Source organism: Pezoporus occidentalis, unplaced genomic scaffold, assembly GCF_034315485.1.
Source record: "Pezoporus occidentalis ecotype Australia unplaced genomic scaffold, CSIRO_AGI_Poc_V1 ctg197, whole genome shotgun sequence".
NCBI classification, from domain to species: Eukaryota; Metazoa; Chordata; class Aves; order Psittaciformes; family Psittacidae; genus Pezoporus; species Pezoporus occidentalis.
The window spans coordinates 476,244-502,504 of record NW_026913822.1 but is presented as its reverse complement, the minus strand read 5'-3'; the positions used below and the strand labels follow the sequence as shown (position 1 = coordinate 502,504).

At 36.8% G+C, this 26,261-nt stretch overlaps 2 protein-coding genes across 3 annotated transcripts in view; one reads left to right on the top strand and one right to left on the bottom strand.

The window, feature by feature from the left end:
• KIAA0825 (KIAA0825 ortholog) overlaps window positions 1–4,600 on the bottom strand; it is a 247,886-nt gene extending 243,286 nt beyond the window's left edge. The window contains exon 1 of one of the 2 annotated variants that reach the window (XM_062617491.1): window positions 4,495–4,600. The gene's annotated coding sequence lies outside the window, so the exon portion shown is untranslated. Of the gene's footprint in view, window positions 1–4,401 lie in introns of both variants that reach the window. The other variant, XM_062617492.1, reaches the window with a different exon arrangement.
• Window positions 4,601–5,039: 439 nt separating this feature from the next.
• SLF1 (SMC5-SMC6 complex localization factor 1) overlaps window positions 5,040–26,261 on the top strand; it is a 34,155-nt gene continuing 12,933 nt past the window's right edge. Inside the window, exons 1-10 of the mRNA XM_062617489.1 lie at window positions 5,040–5,271; window positions 5,431–5,506; window positions 7,463–7,706; window positions 9,790–9,952; window positions 14,149–14,280; window positions 15,672–15,725; window positions 19,575–19,733; window positions 20,299–20,465; window positions 21,866–22,003; window positions 22,697–22,862. Coding sequence (XP_062473473.1) covers window positions 5,158–5,271; window positions 5,431–5,506; window positions 7,463–7,706; window positions 9,790–9,952; window positions 14,149–14,280; window positions 15,672–15,725; window positions 19,575–19,733; window positions 20,299–20,465; window positions 21,866–22,003; window positions 22,697–22,862 — 1,413 coding nt within the window. The 5' untranslated portion in view covers window positions 5,040–5,157. The remainder of the gene's footprint in view (window positions 5,272–5,430; window positions 5,507–7,462; window positions 7,707–9,789; window positions 9,953–14,148; window positions 14,281–15,671; window positions 15,726–19,574; window positions 19,734–20,298; window positions 20,466–21,865; window positions 22,004–22,696; window positions 22,863–26,261) is intronic.

Genomic DNA, 26,261 nt, shown 5'->3' with positions numbered 1-26,261 from the left:
TTGTTCATCCAAATGACTTCACAAGACTCAGAAAAACAAAAACGATGGCTATTTAGCTTATTTTGCATTGAAAAAGACCTCAAAGCCTATCTGAAGAGAAACCCACTGGTTACACCATGTCTAACTCAATTTTCTAATGTCTGTGAGACAGGGTTCAGGTATACCTGCATTGTGGGGCATCAGCCATGCTGTTGGCAGCTGCGTAATAATAAATAAAACTGGGGGAAGAAAGGGGTTACTGCAGAGAAGAAACAATTCTGGAATATTCTAAGAAATGTAAGAAATATTTATAGTTTTCTACCATTACAGACATTCACCATTCTTACGGCAGCTACTTAGGAAAGGATAATAGGCAAAAGACACAGAAAATGAATTTTAAAACACACCCCCAAAAATTCAAAAACTAATAATCAAACAATACAATCTGAATCAGCTTACATGGATTTGGGAAAAAAAAAACAAGGTGAAAGGACTCTGACGAAGGAATATTTGCTGATCACATCAGAATGGATCTTCTACACAAGAGAAAACACTAGAAGGCCAGTGGGGGAATTAGCTCAATTAAGAATTCCAGGCAGGTACAGTGAACTTAGGTCAGGGCAGAAGAACAGTAATATGATTAAGAAAGAAGGTCCAAGATGCCAGGGACTAATGACAGGAAACTTAAACTTTACGTGGTGGGAAGGTTAAGTATTAAATGCAAAATGAAACCATTCCACTACCTGTATGTTTAAAAAAACCCAACCCAACCAACGAAAAAAACCTTATGCCAAGTCATGAGTGACTGAAAGTGCACTAATGAAATGCAGTTCATTAATTCATTAATGAGTGAACTAATACACATAAAGTCATAAAGTATGACTTTTAAAGCCTGGAACCATTTACAGAAGAGTTATTGAACAAGTTGCTGAACACCATTCTGCACTGTTTGCATTTGACTCTCAGCACTGATTCAACTGACCACAGATGTCAGTGGAATGTGAGTTGGCAGAAGGGCCGATGAATGCAAGGAGGTAAGAACATAGGCTGAACTTACAATAATCAGAAAAAGAAACATTGGGTATAAAAAAAAATAAATGAGAGAAACCAAAACAGTACCTCTCCTGAAAAGACCACAAAGATGTCTCTAACCACAAGCACAAATTTACGATAACAAGTACAAATTTATGGTAACAAATTTACGATATTATCGATCATAAACTTATGATAAATTTATGATAATTTTGTCAGTGCTTTGTACTGAAGACAGACTTACAACATGGACTTAAAATAGGGCATAAAGTTAGATTTTTCTCCACATGAAGGCAGTGTGGAGACACTTCATTCTGTTTTAGCTTTTAAGACTGACTTTCCAGTATCACTTCAGGATTTGTGTTTGTTTTTTCTTACAAAGCTCTGATTACTGTTTGACCAAAATTTGCCTGTGGCACTGTAATTTTTGTTTTGTCAAAGGGTACTGCTTAAACAAGTGTACGTGTTATGTTCATGGAACAGAAAAAAAAGCTCTAATGAATAATTTCTGAAATTCTAATACACTTATTTGCATGATGGAAAATATTTCAAGCACATAATGAAAAGTATCTTCCACTAGATTAAAAAAATCTGTCATATCATATTTCAAAATTGAAGAGATGTGTTTGCTGGAATTGTATCACTATCACAACTGCTGCAAGAAATTACATAAAATTTTCAACGCAGCAAGACAAAACCCTATTTAGAGATGAAAAAGTGAAAAAAAGCCAACCCAAACCCCACCAAACTGTAAGTTGCAAAGTTAAGGATAAAGTGGTGAAGGCCTGCAGAATGAGGCAGTGAGATTTACAGAAAAAGTTCAAAACTGATCACATTGATCACGGCAACACCAGTGAGCCCTGGAGAAAAATAGAATAGCTGTCTATGGCAAAATATAAGAAGTAAAATTTCAAGGGAAAACACACAGTGGTAATACGATCCTGTGCCAAACATAAAGGGAACAAAAAGTATTAGGTAGAAAACTAGAAGAGCGGAATGAAAAAAAAATGCCCTTTTTTTTTTTTCTCTAGGAAATAAAATTAAGAAAGACGCAGTTTCAGAAGTCTGACATAAGCACCTGAAACACTGCAAGTAAACTTTTTGTGAAAGATCCTTTGATCTTGGCTTCTTAATGAACTGAGGACATGGAAGCTGTACAGCCATTCTTGGTAGTCCTTAAAATGCAATTAGAAATTTTGTAAGTCAAATACCATTCATGTAGCACTGAAAATCACTTCTGAATTTTTACAAAAGGCATCAAAGGTACTGTAGAAGAGGAAGTGGAGAAGTAGATATCCATCTAAAACCCGGAAACAAACAGCTTAAACATAGTTTATAGTACTGTATTTGACAATCACACTAAAAGAACAAAGAAACCTAGAGGTATTGAAATATACAACAGTTAAAAAGACTGCTCCCTAGACCTATGACACCTAAGTTACCCTTGTAACTAAGAAAAAACATAATGCATTAAGAGATACCTAGCTACTATAAAGAGATAACAAGAAGGATAGAAAAGAGGAAAATACTTTAGGCTTTTTATGAAAAAAAAAAATAAAATGGAGAGAGTAAGTGAAATCCAAATATCAAATATCATTAAAATGAAGGTAACATGTTCTTCATTTCTTAAATCTACACTTGAAGTATACACTTCATGTATTTTAAAGCGAATATAAATGTGAAATGTTTGAGGTCAAATGTTTGTGTTACTCTGAATCCACATATTTCATGTGCCAGCAAAAACAAAAAAAAAAACCAAATCACCAAACACAAAACCTAGAAAATATTTAATTCTCAAAGGTGACAGTCATCATAGAAGTATGCAACTTCTTCACTAGAAGCTAGTTTACAGTACTATGTGCTGAAATTTATCGTACTGTATGCTGAAGGTTCCTCCAGCCTGTTAAAAGCCCTTAAGAACTGCTATTAGTTACCAGTTCAGTAATTGTTAGTAGCTAGTAGAAGTTAATAAGAATTAAACTGTTTATATGAAAGTGAAAGTTTACAATTAAAATGAATACCTTTACAGTGCTGACAGAAGGTAAGGTAAAGATGTGGCACAGTGCAAAATAGAAAATGCAACTTATTTTCATTGTCCATCGATAAATACAAGCAATAAACATAGCCACTGTATTCTGCATATTCAAGTAGATGTTCAGAGGTTTTTCAGTGCCACATATCAAAACCGCATGTCAGAGGTTGTTGATGGCTAGATTATCATGCTTGCATACAAAAACAGTTAGAATGTTGAGGAAATGGAAGATGGGAAGAACTTCAGTAACCATTATGGCTACCAGAATACTTTATAAACAGCAACACTAGACCCATCTAAGACTCAGCAGAACTATTTATCCATTCTGATACCTGGGAAACTCAGATTCAAAACCAAGTTTCAACGTGCTGCCAAATTTTAGATGTCAGAAGCTAGGTGGTTTTGGTTTTCTTTCCACAGGAATACCTATGTTTTGCAGCACTGGTGAGCTGAAAACTACAGATACGACCTGCAGTGACACACACCAAGCACTTGTGAAAGACTTGCCATACATATCTGAGCTTACAGGTCTTAAATACAAAGCTGGTATCTCAATGAGTACAAAGTGCCTTGTTCACTCTCACATATGAGTTTTATGAAAGTGGAGAGAGCAGCATTCAGCTCTCTAAGCAAGCAATTCAGCCCCTTCTTTACCTGAATCAGGATGTGTACCTTCTACACTCCAACCATTTTAAAAAAGGAGTTATTCTACAAAGCTAATTTTATTATGAAGTGGCAACAGTATTCTTAAAAAGCTGGACCAGATGACCCTTGTTAATGTGTTATCCATTCAGCACATTACATGACAAGTCCAAATCAAGTCCAAAGTCACCTCTCAAACACGTAAGGGACCAAAACAAAGTTTCACAAACATTCATAATACTGGCATTGCTAAATTTCTAAATTCTAAATGGAATGCTTGAGGTACAAGCTGTCTGTTACCTTGACCTTTTCGGGGTGCTCTTTAATGTAAGAAAACCCAAATCAAACCCTGACTTACACAATGAAGAGTCAGCACCAGCTTGATCATGGGGGGTAGGAATACCTTCCAAAATATGTCTGGCTGTGCCAGTACCTGGCTACCTTCCCTGAGGATCAGCCACCATGTAGTACAAGGCACGAAAGTTTCGCTGAGATAGACACAAAAGGTACTTGGGATCAGAAATCCACTCTGCTGAGTAACAGAAGTGGTGATTTTTCACAGGATCTGTGTCGGCGCGGGCGTGTCCCGCCCATCTCCCTTCTCCACTCGCCTGGCTCAGCCCCGGGACCCAGCGCCCGCGGCCTGAGGGAAGGAAAGATGCCCTTCCCCGCCCTAGGCCGAGGCGCGAATTCGGGCCTCTCAGCGGGGCACCTACTAGCCTCACGGGCACCTCGGACATGCGCAGCGGTCCCCGACCCCGGCCGCACTGCAAGGGGAGGGGAAAGGCAGCCCCGCCGGGGCCACTTACCCGGCAGGGTTGCCCCCGCAGCTCCGCGCTGTCAGTCCCGGCGGCAGCGGAGCGCCAGTGACAACGTCCCGGAACGGCAGCGTCGACACATCCGGGGGCGGGGCAGAGAGGAAGGCGGGAACGCGCTGGGGGACGAGCGCGGGATGCAGCCCCCGGCTCGGAGGGGAGTAGCGTGAGGAATAAGGAGGAACTCGCCGCCGCTGCTACAGCGGTTGTACGTGAGGCCAGTGCTCCACCCGCCGCGGAGCGTGAGGCTGTTCGCTCCCTGCGGCTTCCGCTTGGGCACTTCTCGCCGGAACACCGCTGAGGAATGGGGGTGGCATTCCGTCATGGCGGGAGAGCGGGCGGGCGTGCGGGTGGAGGTAGCGGCGCTTTATCCACATGGCGGGCGGAGAAGGGGGAGTCGCTTTACTTCATGGCAGGCGGAGTGGCGCCTCGAACTGCCAGCGCTCATCGGGCAGAGGCTTAACGGGCGCAGTCTCCGGCTGCCTGGGGGTGTGGCCCCCTACTGCCGTTGGGACGGGGTGGCGGCTTCAGCTGCGACGAACCGCCGCCCAGTGATGTTCGAGCCTGGCGGCGGGTTTCCCCTTTGATATTAGCAATGTTCTGTGATTTTTATCTTTTGTGTTAATGTTTCCTTCTCGTGTGTTTACCTTTTAACAGATGGCAAGTGCCGGGCTGAAGCGGGTAATCCAATTCACTGGATTTAAAAAACGGGAGAAAAAAGCGCTGCTGAAATGGCTGTTCAAACTGGACTGTGTGTTCATAGATACTGAGGTATTGTTCACTAAAGTAGCTGCTGGTTAGCGCAGAAAATGAAAATACGAACCTTAAAAGAAAGGACCACGCAAGAGTTTAGAATTGTGTATAAATAACCAAGGAAGTTGGAACTGCTTCCAGTGATGCAAGTATGTTTATTTGTTTTTGTTTTGTTAGAAATACAGGAATTGTACACACCTTATAGCAAAAAAGCTGTGCAAGAGTGAAAAGTTCTTAGCTGCATGTTCTGCTGGTGAGTAAAAGGTTTACCTTAAAATTTCGTAGCACCATAATGTAGGACTGGAAAGGACCCCTAAAAGGTGTCTCGTTACTTGCTTTTATTTCAGGAATGAATGGCTTTACAAACCCTTGTGCTTGTTCCATTAACCTTGTTTTTTAACGTAGCATTATATTCAAGTTCTGATTTACTTATTTTTGGTTTGGATGTTTTCTTAAATGATATTCCTGCCATCTTCCTTATTTGATCCACATACATTCCCAGATGTTTGTTTTTATATTCGCATACTAATATATTTCTTATTTAGATCATGAAGTCATAGGCAGATGATATAAGTACTTAAAAACAGATTGCTTGAGAAGGGGGCAGGAAGAGTATGGCCACCTGTAGCCAGCGTGGGGTTTTGACACCAAATTCACATGCAGCCTTCACTGGCAAAGGTCACTGTCTGTACATTCCTGTTCATGTAGCAAGAGAAAACTCCATTTTTTTTTCCATTCTGACACAAGCCTCTGGTATTTACTCTTGCTTTTTTTTCTTTTTTTTTTTAATGTAAGTCCTGATGCTGAAGCCCGTTACATAAGCAACTAAAATACTTGCAGAGTGAGAATTTCTTACTTTTTGGAACTTAAAGCATCTGGAGATATTTTCTTGAACTGCGTGAAGACAATATGTGCAGTGGCCACATGGCAATGCACAGCTGTCATGTTTCTATACTTACAAATCTTTTCCAGTACCATCTAGTACTCCTGGAAGAGGTGCTATTTTCACATAATCTCCCCCTTATGGCAGAGGGAGTATCTTCATTCCCAAGATGAAGATTTTTCTTCAAGTAAGTGTGAAAGATCATATTTAAACCCATTTAGAACTCCCTAGATGTGAACAGAAGTACTAACCAGGATGCCTGTCCTCATGGAGGTCCTAACTGGCAGAAGTTTTGAGGTGGAAGCTTTGACTGAAAGTGGTATTAACATACAGGTAGTTCACAGCATACCTTTTCTAGTCACAAGTCTACTGGTACCTATGCTAGGTTATGTAGAAGTATCATCTGTGCTCCTGCACTTGAGACATTTTGCCAGTCAAACCTGCTGTTCCGTGAAACCAGTTAGGTTCACACAATTCAAGTCAATTTTTTTTACAGTATCTTCTGTAGATAGTGTTTCAGTACAGGAGCAGGGTACTAACCACAGCTCTTAACCTGAACCTGGAAGAAAAGAGAGACAAAGGGGGAGATCATTATGTACAGTATCAAAAGCATGCATGCGGAAGATGAAAGACAAGAGGTGGAGGAGGTGGAGCCAAAGGATGAAAGAAAAGGATGGGAAAAGAAGGGGAAAGACAAAAATCTAAAACTGTATTCCCCTCATGTTGGTATTCACTACACTTGCAGTACAAGTAATAATATGTAAAAGAAGCAGCTTACATACTAAAACCTTTGTACCTTTTTTAATCATTGGTGATCAAGCTCATGTTGGTGTTCACTACACTTGCAGTACAAGTAATATTAATACATGAAAGAAGCAGCTTACATGCTAAAACCTTTGTTCCTCTTTTTAATCATTGGTGATCAAGCATTTTCTCATTTTACTACATTCCAGTACATTTGTAAAAGTGTTAAATAGTATTAAAAATAAAGGATTAAGCAAGGTTCTGTGAAAATCTTAAAGTCTGGGAAGCTGAAAAATTCCATTTGCAGTTTTTTGAGAAGATGAACAAGTATGTTATCTAGGAAGTGTAGAAAGGTACGTCATCCTTAAAAGAAAACAAAACAAACAGTTTCAGTGGCATTGTAATTCTGAAGTGTAAAGAGGAGAACTTTTGTAGCAGGAAGAAGTTTTAGAAATGGTACTCATAATTCCAGCTTTTACTTGCACAAGAAAGGTTGAAGTTAATTTTATGTTAGATCTTCAATTGATTGCCATATGTCTGCACAAAAAATCTTTTGTGGTTGACAGTTCATTTACTTTTTAGGAAAGTGGATACTAACTAAGGAGTACATAATTAATAGTGCTGAAAGTGGCAGATGGCTTGATGAAACAAGGTACGAATGGGGATATGAAATTGAAGAAGACACCCATTATTCACCTCAAATGCAATCCGCACCTAAAAGATGGCGCGAAGAACTGACACGCTCTGGTGCTCCAGGGGCCTTCCACAGATGGAAAGTTGTCCTCGCCATTAAGGAAGGTGGTAAACAAATGGCATCTGTTAGAAGGTAGGAAGATATGTCTTAGAGCTTAAATGATGAATGATGGAGCACTTATTGTATGGTTGAACACATTTCTGTTCTTCCATCCCAGTTAATTTGGTCCATAACAACCTCCAGCTCTTTAAACTCTGAACCGTTTTCACTACACATACACTAATATATTTCCATACTTTTTATAATTTAATGACTTTAAATCTTTAGCATCTCTGCTTTTCTTGCTTTCTTTCAGTATAGTGTCAAAAATAACGTGTTCACATATGTTTGTGTCTTAAGGAAGCTGCTTACAGAAACTTTCTTCATGAAGCAGGATAAATAGGCTTATGTTTTTTGTAAGTAATTGCTTATTTTGTATGGATGTTACATTCAAATAGTAGCTAGAACAGGATAAGTAATTTCACTTGGGTGGGTGACCTGAGCCAGCTGTGAACTGTGTGTTGCAGTTCTGGGCCACACTGTGTCTGACCTGAAAGGTTGCTGTGTCACATCTACATAACAGCTTCTTGTAGGTCTGAAGACCACCACATTTGTACTGTAATGGATGTTTATGATATTATGTAATTAGAGGTAAGTAGAGATGGATCAGAAGGGAAAGGGCAAAAGTATAAAGGAAAAGCAGAGAAAAGGAAAACAACTGAAGGGTAAAAATTCTGGGACTGCCTTTCCCCCCCACCCCCCATACTTTTACCGGCACATTAGGGTTCCATGGTTTGAATGCTACATTGTACTGCAAACAGAGCATAATAAGTAGTGTTTGCTTCTGGTACACTGTCTTAGTGCTTTACATTCACTGCAGGAGCAGATACTGTGCTACTGTCCTCTGTAGAGATCCCAGTTACAAATACTCGGGTCTGGGAATGCCACAGATACAGGGGCAAGAAGGGAAGTGCAGCTTGTCCAGTTGATCATGGTATGGGTCTGCATGCTGCATCACAGAGTGCCATCTGTCTAGTTCACAAAGACAAAGTGAGGTGTATCTGAAGATACTGTCTTCTGATTTTATCAATTGAAGACACTCTAAATGCGCTATTGGCTGAGCAGAAGATTTCACTATGCGCTGTCTAGCGGAAGGATGCACTCATCCTGCTGTATTTGTGAAAGGTGCTGTTTCTTTTTCCATAAAAAATGCTTATGCAGATATTCATGATAACACTGTTGAAATGGTGTCTTGCACAGCTCTGTTCACAATGGAGAGAACCTTTAACAGTAGCTAGATCAGCAAGACAGATCAACAGGCAGTTTTGTGGAAGTAATTCCTTTTCCTGACTTTCCCATACATCAACATCCTTTTACTTGGTCAGAAACCATTGAAAGGTAGTTTGTTGTTTTTTTTCTCTCCAGCAAGTTCTGTTTTCAGTCATAAAGGTCATTATAGCTTTTGGGAAAGAGTTTTTTCTCTAGTAGTTAATAAAACTCTTGCCTTTTCCCCTCCTTCTATGCCCTTCCAGCCTTTAGTCGCTAGCTGTTGGATGGTTAAGTATGCAAGACCAGCATAATTTTCTTTTTACATACCTGGATTGTATATATCCAACATGTCAAGAGACCTTCTTCTTTGTGGTTTTTTGTTTTTTTTTCTGTCATCTTTTCTAAATGATAGGAACAGTTGCAGCAGTACAACTCTGGAGAAACTTACATGTAATGGTGTCTCAAAGACAAACCTGTTTTCTATGTGTGATATAGGACAGCACCAAATGCTGTTAAATGACTCCAGAATGGAGCAGAAGTACCGTATTTGCGTTACGTAAATATCATGTTACAGTTAGAAAGACTTATCATCATTGTGGGGAACATAATGTAATAAATCTTAGCTGCTGTCACCAAATTTGATCTTTGAAAAGCTGCACAGGTAAAGCTTTCTGTGAGCTATGTAGGAGGTGTACACTGATTTCAATTGGTAGTGTTAAATTGTGAAGAGAAGGAAGAAAAGGTTCTTTCCTTTCCTGAAGGCTATTAAGTGCCCTGCTGAAGGCTGGGCAGTGCCATACATCTAGAATCCTTTTTCACTTCTACTTGCATGCTTCTAGTTTGTGACTGTAGCTTTAGGCGGTATTAACGCAATGCAGTGAACATCTTCCCAAATATGTTTATTTAGAGTTCTTCAAGCTGGAAAGGCAACGATATGTTCATCGCAAAAAGCAGAAGACAATATAACTCATATTTTCATCAGTAATAAGACTTTTCTTATGCAAAGCAAAAATTGTCTCTCTGAAGCTCATTACTACCCTGTGCAATATCTAGGACATTACATTTTTGAGGTAAGTAAATTAAAAAAACATAACCTAAAATTAGGGGAGTTTTATTGTCACTGTTAGCAATTTGTAATATTTACTGATTATTTAATGCAACATTAGTGATTAATGATCAATGATAGATTAATGGCAATAACAGTGGTCAGCCTGAATGTTTTGTGATTTAATTAAAGGTAACAAAACATGCTGATTATAGGACTGTTTACCCAAGGTGAGGGAAGGCTGGTGAATGTATATGAATACCTGAAGGGAGCGTGAGGGAAGACAGCCAGGCTATCATCAGTGGTGCCCTCTGATGTGACAAGACAAGTGGTAATGGGCACAAACTGAAGCATAGGAGGTTCTGTCTGAAAGTCAGGGGACACTTGGGTTTTTACTGTGAGGGTGATGGAGCATTGGAAGAGGTTGCCTGAAGAAGCTGTGGAGTCTCCATCATTTTTTTTCTTTCTCCTCTTCATGTTCTTCCTTAGCTTCTGCTTTTTTCACTGGATTAAACTTGTCTCTTTTCATGTCGGAAAACCTGTTGCTATTCATGACAAAAATTCATTAGTCAGAAGTTAAAATTCTTGAGAATGCAAGCTTGGTTGATAGAGGATTCTCCAAAGTCACTCTGACTATATAAAATGAGACAATACGTCATCGAATCCACTAAGACATGAGGTCCTGAATGGACCTTATTTGAGACAAGCCACACTAAAAGTCATCATTCCAGAGAGATGAAGTTTTTTTGTTGGAGTAGCTCAGCCAGATGAGGAACTGTCCTGGGTTCAGCAGTAGCAGTCACTTTTCCCCTTCTTGGTAGCTGGTGCAGTGCAGTGTTTTGACCTTCAGCTCGGGAACAGAGCTGATAACAAGCGATGTTTTGGTTTGGCCAAGGACTTTGTGAGCCTCATGCTCTGCCAGGGAGGAGGGGAAGCCAGGAGGAAGCAGAGACAGGACACCTGACCCAAACTGACCAAAGAGGTATTCCATACCACAGCACGTCATGCCCAGGAGGTAACTGGGAGTTAGCCGGTAGGGCTGGGAGACTGCAGGGTTGGAGGAGGTATCGGTCGGAGCTTGGTCGGGCTGGGGGGGGCGAGTTATCGGTCGGCTGGTGGTGAGATGATGTATTCTCTTCCCTTGTTATTTCCTTTATCATTATTATCATTGGTGGTAGCAGTAGTGATTTGTGTTATACCTTAGTTACTAAACTGTTCTTATCTCAACCCGTGGGAGTTGCATTCTTTTTGATTCTCCTCTCCGTCCCTCCGAGAGCAGGGGGAGGGCAAGAAAAGGGGGGGAAGTGAGCGAACGAATTACCTGACTGGGTTTAAACCACGACAGGAACCCAGTGCAATATCAACTGTTTCAAAGTGTTAGGTTTACCATTGATCTACAAGCTGCAAAGGTTAAATTTACAGCGGTGCAAAAGACATGGCAGAACAAGAAAAGCAGCTTATTTCCCTTTCATTTTTCTGTCTTAAACCTTGAGGGAACATGGCACTGTTGAGTGAATTTTCCTGTATGTATGGAATTTATTAGAACTAGAATTTTTTCTTGCTGTTTCCCCTGAGAGAGGTGCCTCATGATTGATAGTTGTTTGCTCGTTAGATGAACTATTTGGAACTTCTTTCAGTAGTTCCAGGTCAAAATACCAAGGCCTCAGAAGATTCTTTTTATCTTATAGTCCCTTAGACTGTGGGATGATTTTGGTCAACTGCTAATTGAAAATACCTTTGCAAGCAAGTAGGAGCTAAAACTGTTTGCTAATAGGAGAAGCCTGCTTAATTGAAAATCCTTTGGATTCTTCAGCTCAAAGGATATGCTTTGCTCTTTAATGAGCAGCAAAGCTGTATAAAAGGGTGAGAAAAAGAGTTGAAAGGTCTTACTGTTTACACTGTGAATAAAATCTGTATCAACATGGAATCTCAGCCTAGTGCTTACTCTCTTAAGGAAGCTTGTTCAGGGAAACTGTTCTCTATTGCACCTTTCAGCTCAGATAGACATTTACATTTAATAGAGGAATGAGTGTCAAGTTTTTATGTCTGCCTCACCTTTTATTGATCTCTGAGAATAAAGTGTTTCTATGCCCCCTGAATTCCTCCCAAGCTTCCATCTTAACCAGTCCATTAACTTGCACATGTCTTTTTTTCTTAGATTTCGTTAAAGTAACTCACCTCAGAGGCCAAGAGAGCATTGCTTTCTATTTAAATGCATCTAAAGAACTCAGAAAACTGCCAAGGCTCACAGCCTCTTAAAAGGAAAAGAATAAAACACAGGCAATCAAATCGCAGCACTTGTCCAAATGTATTATGCTTTATCGAAGAATGTTACAGACATGATCTTTCCCTTCTAGAAGTATTTGGCACATAATTCATTAGACTGTTCCAACTTTGTAAATTTGTAGTTGTGCTATTTGACTGCTACTTCTAGCAGATATAAGTATACTTCCTCCTCCCTTAAACATCCACATACACATCCAGATGCTGAATTTAGCAGAATATTATATTCTTTTTTTTAGTGTAACTGCACTAATGTTCAGGCTACTCTTGCTATGATCTTTTTTCTTCTTGAGCCAAGTCTTCATTTCACCTTTATATTTCTGTATCTGTCCTTATAATCTCAACCTCGCAACTCTGTAGTGTTAAAATGCTCTGTGGGATTGCCATTAATGATCTGATCCTACAAGGTGTCAAAGATTGGTTCGAGATATTAAAACATACATGATTTTAGGGAGCTGTTCTCAAACAAGAGGCTTTAAATGCTTTGTTGAATGCATGGTGGAATTCATAAAATTTTTACAAGGTGGTGCTGTAAATTAAGTGTTTCTCTAAGCATGTTGTAAATAACGTGAAGAAAATGCCAGAAGAGGTAAAGATTAATGCATAAGAGTTCATTTGTCTCCGGCTCACCAAAAGCTATTAATCTTTCAAGTCACCGAAAATACTTTCCTGTAATGTGCAACGAACTCAGTATTTCTTTAGAAATACAGTAAGAGCCATGCCAAATACTTTTCATTTGAATTATATATTGAGATATATATATTTGTGTGAATCATATCTGAAGGAAAATCAGGATGAAACATGCATGAAATTTTATCTTGAAAACTTGCAATCCATAAACAGTTTTATACTTCTGTCTTGCCACTGCATGCACTACTGTGTTTTTTTGCTACTGTTATTTCTCATATTTCTCATACTTCATCCACCCATCAGATGTAGGTGTTTGAATAAGAAGGCAAGCTAATCCAAGCCTTCCACCCCTGCTCTCATCAGTACTGTGGCCAAGGGGAGCAGTTCCCTTGTACCTACCTTGTATTCTTAACTCATCACACTGCTGGAGGAATCTGATTTTGTAGTTACATGTGTGTTTGCCTAAAAGCAAAGATGGTGTTTTATTCTTAGTCTTTGTGTCTTTAATGGCAAGCATACATTGAAACTCTTAGTGAAATGTATTGTCCTCATATCCTAAATAAAATATTTTTATAGTTGTTTTTTACCACAGAAATTATCTAGGGGCTTTACTGAGAGTCTTTCCAGAATGAGTCAGAAACCAGTTTCAGAAATGCATCCTCAATCCATCTCAGTGCTGATAAGATAGCTGGAAACAGTAGGTGGACTTAGAGAATAGATTACCAAAAAATAACGAAACCAAACTCCTCCCCCCAACAAACAAATAAACACATGAAAAAAAACAAACAAAAAAAAACTTTAAAGTTTTAAATTACTAACTTACCACAGGCTTATAAGCAAGAATGGAAAAGATTCTATTGTAGTGGCCTTTATCAAATGAAGGCATGGTCATAGTCAGATTGATGAAACAGTGTCTTAAAAAATCTCTACTACATTTTCAGCTACTTAAAAATGTGCAGGCTTCATTTTTACTTTTTGTGAAGTTCCATGAAAGAATCCGTTGTGGAAACACAGCTCTTGTTTCAGCCACACTATTGGGTCAGAGTTAAAGTCAGTTAGGAAAAATAATTCTGGGGAAGCTGATCATTACTATACTATAACTTCCTACAGCATCAGTGATTTGTTTCCAAACCACCAGCTGTTTATCTGGCACATAATGTAGAACCTTGAGCAATTACATCAGCATGCATAAACAAGGGGTTATAATAGAATATGTAGAAAGACTTAGCACATAAGAGCGGGTTTAGAGCATTAGCTTTGAAAGAATATTAGCTTTGAAACTAAAAGTACTTTTTTTGTTCTGCACAGAATGAGATACAAAATACCAAAGATACTATAATGGACCATTTTCCGGTTTCACAAGAAGGAGACAAAATCATGTCAAACATGCAGCTTGCTGAAATGAAAAAAGCTGTTATAAAACATATGTATTTTGCTGCAGTAAGTAACAAGCAGTTAATGCTTTCTTAGCATACAATGTGTACTATTAAATTTCTTTCATTATAGTGCAGAGTGATTAAAGTAGATATTTTACATCTTTTGAAATAGTAATAATGCCTTTTAACCTTCAGTGTTTTATAATCCCATATTTACTACATCTGCCATTAGTTGAATTATAATTTAGTATTGGTAGTTGATAGGTATGGATGTGTGAAAGACATCTTGGACTACTTGAAATCATAGTGTAATATGTGAGATAAGTAACAAATATTGTTCAACAAAATGCCTTTGGATTACAGGTTTTCTCGGACTTTCTATTCTTTAGCCAAATTGCACTAACACATATGTAAAACTAACCGTATTCTAGAGCAAGTATTTTGGTGGTTAATGTGAATGATTTTTATAAAGCAAAAGATAGAACTAAATGCCCTTGTCTTAATGTCAGATACCTAATTCTGATAAACATGGTGCATTAGCAATTAAAACCACTATTTCATATCTAAAAAGGCACAATCATTTGAGTTAGGATATATTATTCTTTAAGTTACAATGATACAGATGGTGATGTATTTTTTAAGGGCTTGCTTACATGAAGCACTGTATGGTTTTGTGATGGCAAAATCAGGTACTCTATGAAGTTCTTAGTAGCAAAAGAATCAGAATTTTTAAATCCTCAATGTACACAATGTTTAAACACAAGATTAACAAATAGAAGACTCGTGCTGCTTAAATCTATACACCTTCGAATGATACATCTTACATTCAGAGACATTTTATCATGACTGCCCTCCAGGCCTTTAAAACATGTTGTTGACTCTTCATGTATACTACACACAAGTGCACTTATTATCAGATTATCTTTCCCTCAAACTGTTACGTAGTTTGCATTTGCAGATGGAGTAAACATAATCCTGAAGGCAATCTATCTCTCTTAAAATACTTTTTTGATAACATGTATTAGTAAGATCGTACCACTAGGCTGTTAACTAAACGCAGCAACAATACTAACACATTTTTACGCCTACTGCCATATCTAGGCAACTTGAGAGATCCAAAGTTTGCATTTTGCCACAGAAAAACTGAAAACACTTAATATTTTTTAAGGTGGTTAAGTGGACCAAAACTAGTAAAACTGCCCTTACCAAACAACCCCAGAAACAAGAAACAGAGAGTATCAGGAAAAATGGATAGAAAGAATGCCCATATTATTTTCATTTTAGGTCACTAATTCACCATTTCATAACTTCACCATCCAAATATTAAAATAGAAATAGATTGCTCTGCTGAATATTTTGCTTGTACTGTGTTTAACAAAAGTTGTCATTTTGGGAATTTTGTACAGTATTTGTTGAATATGCTTATTGGTAGATTGACTTTATCCTGTTTTACAGGCTGTTAAGCACAAGTTTGCTCAAAAAGACCAGCTGAACAAATGTGGCACAGAGGTAAGTATAGTCACAGAGAGGTCATGTTGCATATATTGAATTTATTATTGAATTTGGCAAATGCGCTTTCAGTGAGAAGCTGGCTATCAGAGAAACATTTTAAAATATTTGTTGTCCAAAGCTAGTGAAATTATTGAAGAGTTAAAAAGCTTCATTGGAATGATGGATGTGATGATCTTAAAGGTCTTTTCCAGTCTAGTTGATCCTGTGTTTAATGTTGCTTGTTTTACACTTTCTGTACTCTCCCCTTTATTACAAAGAAACTCTTTAACCCTGTTACTTAAGAGAACCTTACGTGTTAGTTTTAGAAGCAGCAAAATGGCCTAATATGATTTAGAGCATCTTAAATTGTTCAAGCACTATATTTATGCAGTAGCAATAAAGAAAAAGTATACATATTTTGCAGTGGCCACCTGGTTTTGCTAGTAGGGACAGACTTTAACTGAAGGTTGTCTCATGGTAGAAAAAAAAAACAGTAGCTTTTACAGCATGAGCCTTAAACATCATCATGCAGGTTTCAAAATCTACTGAAGTGGAGATTGCAAGTAGAATACATTATGTTTTACAGTCCTGCTTTCATAGTTACTTTGACTTAATTCCTTTTTTTTTTTTTGTGCTATTGAGTTAATTTCTCCTTTTTCTTCCAATTAAGCCAAATAAATGCCATAAATCAGGGTAAGGTCAACAGCAGGTTTTATTAAGTCTTTGTTATATCGAAGTAAATACTTTTCAAAATTTTCCTTTTCTGTCTATAATGCTAACATAGAACTTTAAATAATGTTGCTACATTACCTCTTAGTACTTAAAAAGCATCATACATAGTAGCAATGAGGTACTGTACTTTATGTGATAGCTTGTGTTACTTAAAACAGGAAACACTTGAAGTTATCTATGAGTTTCCTGTATTTCTTGGTAAATGAAGATTTGGTAACTTCATGAGCTGTCCTACATAAATAGTTATGGGATGTATGGTGAGGTCCTAGTTTGACAAAATCAGCTCTTGGGCTTCACATAAATCTCTTTTTATCTGATTTCTTTCTGTTAACACTGTAAGAAAGGGAAGAAAAAAATATTTTTAAAACATAAGCACTAAAATGCCTTTGTCATTCAGCACTGCCATTAATGGGCAGAATGCTGTGTGCATTTCTGTTAACTGGACAGATTTGTAACTGAGCAGATTTGTATTGAAATTTAAGGTTAATGTTTAGCTTATTGAATTTATGGGGGAAAGACCCCTTTAGCTTTCTTAACACATGTAAGTTGAAATTGTTCTTCTGTACTTTTAATAATAGCGGGGGTTTTTTTGTTGGAAATTTTAAGACTAATTTAAGATTTTTCATATGCGTGACCTGCCAATGGCTTTTATCGCTTTGCGGAATATCCATTGCTAGTCTTTACATCTTGCATGGGTCTCTTATAAGCAGTATATTAATGGTTTTTAAAAACAGCTCCAAGAAACATTTCCAGTAATGCTAGTGAAGCAAAATAAAACCTGCAAACATTAGCAGACTAGAATTACATACTATGTTCTGTCATCTCGGTTTGCATCTGCTAGGAAGGCTTAACTCAAATGAGTGTTCTGTTATCTGTTGTCTTCTCTAAAATATTTCTCTTTTGTCAGCTTCTCTTGCACATTATGCTATATAAACCACAACTTATTTGTTTGTGGATCTTTGTTTTTTATTTGCTAAAGTTTTGATAGTTGTACCAGCAGTGTTTCACACGAAACTGCTAGTTCATCAGCCAGAATGTGAGCCAGTGCAGCTTTGTACAGCTTATTGAATATTAAGGCCCTACAGTAGGTGTCTCTGCTACTGAATAAAGTTCATGACCTCAGTTTTCTATCCTCCTTCCTTCCCCCCTTATGAATAAACTGAAAACCGGTTCTCCAGTTCCTCCTTAACTTGAATGTAATGCAAAAGGCCTCACACTCTCCCGAAATAGCTTTGTCTGGGTGTACTTTCCAAATAATGCATTGATGTTGCTATTTGTTCTAGGACTAGAATTTTCAAGAGATACAAGTTTCAATCGCTGCTGGTATGATCACCAGATGAGGGCCAGTAGTTACGTGCTTGTATGGGCACAATATACTGAGTCATCTTCAGACGTCTTAAATCCAGGCAACAGAGAAGTTGTTCTTTGCTATTAAACAGTTTATGATTGCTCTTTATATGTGCTGTTTGCATATCATTAACATTACAAAAGTATGAATGCAACTATTATTGCCAAAGGGAAATAATATGAAGGTTTTAATAGTGTATATAGGAACAAGAAAATTGAAATAAATGTGAGTTGCAAATGCCAGATGCACAAAGACTTGATTAAAAGTTGTCTAGATGAGCAGCTTTATTGTTAATGTAACAGTGGCATACATTAGGAAACTAAGAAACATTTGCAGGCAGTCTTCTGCTAAGGTGAAACTCATTTGCTGAGACTTTAGCTATGCTTTAACTAAGATTATCATTTCCTTCTGAAGATTTTTCAGGTTTGACCTGCGCTCCTAATGTTTTTATTAGTGAAATGTTTTTGAAAACAATCTCGCCAATAGCAGTGTGCTCAACAGACCTGAAAACCACATTTCGATTCAAAATCTATATTAACTTAAATTTTAAACTAATTTTAAAGCAATTAGTGAGGATGTATTGAGTAGCTTTATCTAATATACATTAGGAGCCAGTTTTTTTGGCAGGAATCGTAAAGTCTACAAGTTATCAGGGTCAAAAGCAACAGTAAATTTATGTAACTGTTTAACTCCCAGCAGTACAGTCAGTGATCTTCCTGACCGCTTCTCTGAGTTGTGATTTCCTAGCCGAGTTTCTTGGAATTTACCAGAGCCTCAGGGAGTGTGGTCAAACAAAATAGCTGGATTTCAAAGCAGAAATTTATCAGGCAGAGGGAAACTGTGCTTCTGTTAGCAATGTGGTTGTGACGGGTTAGTACATCTTTGCTTCAGCTTGAATCTGGACTAGAAATAGCAATACCTTACTGGAGGAAAGAGGTAAATAACAGTGTAGCTGAGATACTCAATAGCTCCTTTTTCCTATCATTAATCTGTGGAAATAAAGGTTTGGAAAGCTGAGAGTACAGACAATAACAGGGAAATTGCAGGGCAGATACAGCATTTCACGGAAGCCGTTATATCATTCTGGGTCTTCTGAAAGCTTGCAGAGTTAAGTGTTTCATTGTCAGGAGTGGTGGAGAATAAGAAGGAAGGCCTGTGCCATTGAGATGATCTTCAGAGCTTTGAAAATCCACTGGGATCAATATCTATGCTATCTATAGCATTAGCTGCTATCTGACATGCTAAATGGGAATAGGAGAACTGGGGAGATAAAACAGTTACATGGTTTATGGTTTTATAATGTGTACTCGTAAATGATGTATTTCGTGATTTTACATTTTTCCTTAACTTCGGTGCTGTTCAGAAGCTGTTCACTGATACTAATTATCTTAGTGCTCCAGCTGTATACTGTGGGAGGTAGTCTGCACTTTAGAAATATTAACACTCCTTTGTATACCTTTCCAGAAGAAATTATAGACAAGTTATTGGGTGTGAATTCTATTTTATTTTTAAGAAGGGTAGATGTATCCAGGTCTTCTAAGAAGAGAAGCACATTCTGGAACCTACTGTCTTTTCAATGAAATCCTAGTTCAGTAAGAGCAACTTTTCTACATGTCAGCTTGTTGGATCAGGGAATAAGTGGTATTTCTGTTTTAATTTATAATCTTCTCCCTGTTTACCAACATTTTCCTGCTAGTTCTTGTAAGGTGTTTTTGTTTGTTGTTCATTTTGGTTTTGTTTGGTTTTATTAAGTTGTTCTTTTACTTACAAAGTTATCTCATTCTTAGGTTAAAAATACTGACCTGTCCAGAGGCACATGGTATATACTTGAAGGATTAGTTGAAGAGTATTTATTTCCTGATGTAATCACAGAACTTGCTGCTAATCAGAAGTACTTCACACCTCCTGTGCAACTTATTAATTCTCTTCTAGAATATGTCCTATTGGTGAGAGATGAAGACTAAAAATATTATAAATATTAAAGCAAGAAATAGAAATATTACGATCTTTGCTTCTGATACAGTATTTAGTGGGTTTTTTAGTGATGTATTTACCCTTCGTGTTCATCAATGTATGTTAAAAAGGAAAGAATTTAATACTTAAGGATTTCTTTTAAATTATTATTTATTTACAAACTGTATGAATGTAGTGCTCTAAAATCGTGGAAGAATTGGCCCATAATGTTTTTTGTTGCTTTTAGGAACAGCACTTCTGTGACTTTTTTTAACCTAGTAGACTGCATATAGAGAGCATAATGGAGAAGAAGGTTTGTTTTAAGCAGTGATATGCTCAGCTGAAATATCACACTAGAGCAAGCTCTCTTTCTTCCCTTCCTTTTTTTTTGTAAACTCAGAATTTTGCTGCTGTAGTTATGCATTAGATTGCATATTACTTCAGTGATTAAACTTGGTCACCTGGGATTGTAAGAAATAAAGAAAATGTATAAACTCTTAGTGACTGGGGGATCCTTGGCCAGTATGGAGCCAATAATATTTTCACATTTTATTACAGGGAAATACTGATGCATTATTTTATGCTAAGTTTTATCACGTTTTATACCTTGTTCTCCAACATGATCCACCTTGGAAGTCCCCATCTATGTTAAAGTATTATTTGGAACTTCTTCAGTGTCCTGTTTGTAAGAAAGGCACATGGTCCTTGATTGAGGTGCTTGTAAGGTAAGATTAATGAGGTGTTGGATGCAATAGTTGTTATCTTGCTCTAGACTCTGGGATGGGGGAGGAGACTTGAAATTTTACTGTATTAAAGTCACATTTTCACCAGGAAAAGTTAACAGAATGTGAAGGTCTAGAATTGTAACTGAGATCTGGACCTTTCACTTTATGGTTCAGTAAGTGTTAGGTCACAGGAAGAGGGCTTTTTTTTTTTTTTTTTTTGGAAAGGAAAAGAAGTACATTTTTTCATCCTCCTTCCTATTAAAAAAATGATTTATTTTAAGCTTTCCACAAATTACAGTAATCCATGTATTATTGCTGTTCTGGTGTTTATGTATGCGTACATATATGTATACACACTCAGAGCTGCAATTGCAAAGCAAATTCCAGTCTTACCTTACCAAATATGAAGCTTCGTGTTTTATTTTTATTTTAATCATAAACTTTACCATTTTGTTCAGGAAGTCTGATTATATCCTATACACTGGCAAATACAAGTCTCAGTCAGTACATAGGAGCTGTTTGGGTAGATGGTCTATCCTTTAGCTTGAGAACTCACTTTTTGTAATGTACTTCAATAGAAATAAATTCTTCTATACGTTTGGAAGGGAAACAGTACCTCTACTTATTACTGTCATAAAATGTGAAGTAAAACCTAAATATTTTGATGCAACCGTGATTACAGCTATATGCACGTGTGATTGTTAAGTATGTCTATGGTGTTGAAGGGCATTGAATCACTATAATTGGACACTTAATAGTTTTTGTTAGGAACATGTCACATGAAATGCAAAAGAATTTATCTCTTAGATAAAGTATTTTATCTTTTGGTATTGACTTACAGAATATGAATACCCGGTAGTTGTTTACCTGGTGGTTCCAGGACTCCAAAAAATGTGTTCCAGTAGCCAAAAAGAATGTGTTCACACTTGACTTCAAAATTATCTCCATCATGTTGATCAATAGATTTGGTCACAAACTGTGATACTAGTCCTGTCAAACAGTATGTGTGAACTGTTCCCTTAACTAAGCTTTGTAGAATGTTACAGTGTCCATAAAATATTACCAGACTACCTTGTAATTAAAAGATTTTAAAGAAGTCCTGTTAAGTTCAGTAATTGTGTAGTACCTCAGGTAGAGACAGAATAATTACAGTAAAATTATTTAGTTTAGACTATAATAAAAAAATCTTAAGCTACAACAAAAAGTGCCAGTCACAAACTTTTTTATGTTGTTGGGGTTTTTTTAATAATGCTTTAAAACAGGAAAGTTAGGCCTTAAAATTATAAATATTGCTATGGAGCAAGATATTTTCTTGTCAGAATTGTCAAAAGTCAATTTTAGCAGGTAGATCAGACCATGATTCCTGTCATACAAATGGATTTTTGGTGTTTATTTTTCAGGTCTTGTCTTTATTGCAAAGCCATTTGTCATGCAGTCCCAGTTTCAGGGGGAGGAGATGAACAGAGGATAGTTCACAAAAGATTATTGAAGTTTTTCTTTGAGTTAGTAAAATCTGAAGTAGAGTATATGACAAAAAGGTAGGTTTTATAGGATAATATGTTCTTATTATTTTTCACAATTTCATACGCATTTCTGTATCTACAGCAGGTTGCATCCTGATTTTTGTATATTCCTAATAAGATAGTGTTCTACAGAGATGGCAGTTTAGCATTTCCTTTTGTATTTTTAAATTCTTAATATGCTTATTGTAATTTGTATAGGTTTTTTCATAATCATGACTTAAGTTCTCTAACTTTTACCAGCCTGTTATTTCACTGTATTACAAGTTTCAGTAAGCATTTCATTTTGCTCATAAGGTTGTATTTTTAGCTTTTCAATGCTTTGGTATTCATTCTTTAAGGCAGACAAGCAGTATTTTGAACATACTGATTTTTTCCTTTCTTATTCAATTAACCTTTATCTTTTGCCAGTGAGACAATTACCTTTCCTTAGTTTATCAAGTATAAAAATAGTCTTGGGATTGCTCTGCCTTTATACAATAAAGGCAGCCTTCACTTTATGTAATATTAGCACAATATTAGCATTCCTTCAGTCTGACTGTAATAGTCATCATTATTTTACTTACTATTCATCAGAAATTGTGTCTGATCTTTCCACGCTTAAAAATTGCCAAACCTGTGTGTGTTTTGACAGAAGACAGCGTTTCTGTCTGGTAACTACAGTAATCAAAGCAGCATAGATTTAAGTTTTTTCACTTTCTTTTTTTGCAGTTTGGTTGAAGGGACCAATTCACAGCATCAGCAAGTCAGGCCACAGACAGTTCTTCTAAAGACCTTTTGGCTGGGAAGTGAAACCTCAGTGCTTTTTACCAAAAACATAAATATTTTAGCAGATTGGGTCATACTTTCCCGCAGAGAATTGAACAGAAAAAATGATGTGAGTATGAATTTTATGCTTTAAAATAATGAAGACTGACATTTTTTTTAAAGGCATTCCTTTGTTCATTCCTTTTTGAGGAATTATATGTAAGTGTCACAGCTGCTTGTTATAGCTGCCTTTTGTTGTGAAGCATGCTGGTTTTTGCTCCACTAAAGGAAATGAATTGATCCATAAGATTCTCATATTGATCTGTAGAGAAGAAACGAATCATGAGTAGCTTGTTGGCTGCATTCAGATGTTCACATGCCCTTACCAGCAGGTATTACTGTGGTCATTAGGGACACCAACTTAACACATCCTGTCAAACAATAATGTGTAACGGAAAAGGTGATTATCTTATTTTACAGTGATTGTATGCAGGAAATGTTGGAAGGTGATAGCTGACAAAAGTAATGTTTTGGGTTGGTTTGTTGTTTTTTTTCTTTTCTACAGATATGCATTATTTTATTTTAATAAATGCTGCACTTTTCTTTCCAAGTCTCTTAGTTTCATGTGGTATCTTCCTTAAGTCTTTTCAGAAAAACAGAATTGAAAGTAACTTAATTGCTGTTCTATGACCTGCTGACCAGCAGGACATTGACCTGAAAGATACTGAGTGTCCTCTGTACCATCTCTTTCTTTTCAGAAGTTAGAGGCCTTGTAAAACATCTTTGACTTCTAGATTCTCAAATAAAATACAAACTTACTGCTGTCTCTGCGTTCTCTTTTAAATTATTGTGAAAGCACAGAATAAATAGGTACTTCATTTTTTCAATACAATAACAGAACAGCAATAGAAAATGAAGTATTCCGGAGAAAAAAGCACTTTTAATGTAATACCTAGTAGTTCTTCATTATGTTAAGAAAGACGAAAGATTAAACATAATGAGAGCTTCACTCATCTTACCTAGCCAGACCTCCTACCTTTTTTGAGGGCTATCAAAGCAAGACATTCTGAAACAGTGCTGCCTTTTATCCTTGGTCAAGATATTAAAGAAGTGCCTAAAATTGGGTTTCTATACCTGTATTTATATTTAAACAACCTACCCTTTCAAAGGTACTGAGCACCAAGCAGGCTTGCATTCAGTTGGTGTCAGTGGCCATTCTGTTTCTTTGGAAAATGAGACTGCTTTCATATGTTCCCAGTGTTGAATCTGCAGTTCAAGTATAGGAACCAATTTTTTTTTTTCTACTATGCCTTCCTTTGATAAGTTCCAGCACTTTAAGCCATACCTTTTTCATAAACCATTCTTTGCATAAGCAGAATAATCACTTGTGTCAGATAGAGTGTAATACATATATGAAAAATAAAGAATAAAACATAACATAAAATATAGAGACCTACATCTTGTATAGATTCTATTTTCTTTATATACATGTATATAATTATTGTACTTTGTAGTATGTAAGAATTGTACTTACAAGGCCTCTCACTTTTGAAAAGAAAGAGGTGGTATGCAAAGCACTCAGTATCTTTCAGGTCAATGTCCTGGTCAGCAGGTCACAGAACAGCAATTAAGTTGCCTTCAATTTAGTTTGTATTGTACAGGTATATAAGAATTTGTACAATATCCCTGGAGATACGAATTCTAGCCTTAAAAAGCACCTTGTTGGCTCATATATCCGTAGCGTTGTATGTTCTTTCTTACAGCTTTATTCTTTAATTTCATATTTCACTTTCTCTCCGTTTGCATTTTTGGGCAAAAATAAACTCTGAAACAAAATACTGTATTTTAACATTCAAAAATAGTCTATCTTTTTCTGCACTCTCAACTTTGTTATACTAAAATTTGATATGCTGATTTTTCCATATATTCAGAGACTCATTTAAAATTCCATGACATAGTTGAAAAGGTCATTCAGAAACCCAAAGCGGCAAATCCTCCCCAGCTTTTTTTTTCCTCCCTATTTGTTTATTATTTTAGTAAGTAATACTTACTAAATACTTACTAAGTATTTACTTTAGTAAGTAAAACCAGAGTATTTCCATTTCATTAAATATAGCATATTGGGTGCGAAATTTCCTTTCCTGTCTTGAGTTTAAGGGTGTGAGTCATTGTTATCAGTTTTGGTTTTTTAAACACTCTTTGATTAAGAGGCAATACATTGGTGAGAATCATGTAAGGCCATTCAGAAGGATAAATGGAAGTAATGACTCAGGATAGTCTTATTATCTTCATGGGCACAGAAATTAAGTATTTTATAGCACAGTGTAAAGTGGTGACCATGTTTCCCAGTTTTACGAGCATGTTAGCGGGTGGGAAGAAACAAGCATGCCAGTTTTAATATACTCAACTTCCATGCAGTTTTCCAATGAAAATACGTGTAAACAAAAACAGGTAAATAATTTAATTTTTATTCGGATATATTTAACACATTCTTTCCTACATGGTAAAAGTGGGAAATTATTCTTTTCTTCTTTAGATTTTTAGAATCAGATTGATTCTAAGATTGCAACAAATAATCACGAGAGGGAAAATACTGTGTATGTTTCCTCGCTTCCAGTGCTGATTTGTTGCAAAGTTATGTTCTATAAATGTATGTGTGTGCGTATGTGTGTTTAGAAAGAGTAATCCAGAAGCAATTGTAATATTCTAACTGTGAAAATCCGTGCTGAAATTCTGAGTTACTGCCTTCCTTGGCTTACTTACTCTGAAGTTATTTCACTTTTGAGATCTATTATAACCTACATCAGAAAAAAAGAAAAAGAAAGAATGAAGGGCTGTAAAGTCTTAAGTTACATATATGAGTGCGTTTGCTTTCTGGTGTTTGATAGATGTTAGTTCATCTTACAAATACCTGAAAGTATTGGAGTTAAAAATGCACTGCCAAATAACATACAAGTTTTTTGATGACTTGAGATCTTCAGATCAATATCAAATGTACTTCTAATATAAATAATATTTTTTATTTATTACATTATTTAAATAGGTTTGATACAGAAACTCCTGGGTCAGGGTTCTTTGAATCAAAGCTCTTAATTCAGCTGAAGAGTTTATGAAGCACCCTGTATATTGCTTATAACACTTTGAGTAGCATTGAGCGATTGCATGGCTTTTAATAATGCCACAGAAATGCTTTTCATTCCTGATACTACTGGTGTTGTTTTTTTTTTCCCAGAAACAGCTGTCTTGCGTAGCCTGACAAGTGAAAAAGACATTAATTCCATTTTTTAATTGTATCATCTTACACATTTCTAATTTGTCTTCTTCCCTGTTTCAAGTACCATTACCTGGTATAAGTTTGTGTAGTGTAAATTTATAGATCTGAATGTCTTTTTGGTCTAGCTGTCACTTCCATTAGTTTTCTTGTAAGCATGTTTTAGGCACTTTTGGAGTACTGCATTTACACCGTATGAAAAAGAACTGTAAAGAACAACTAAAATAACTCTCTAACTCAAAAAAGTTAAGACGAATT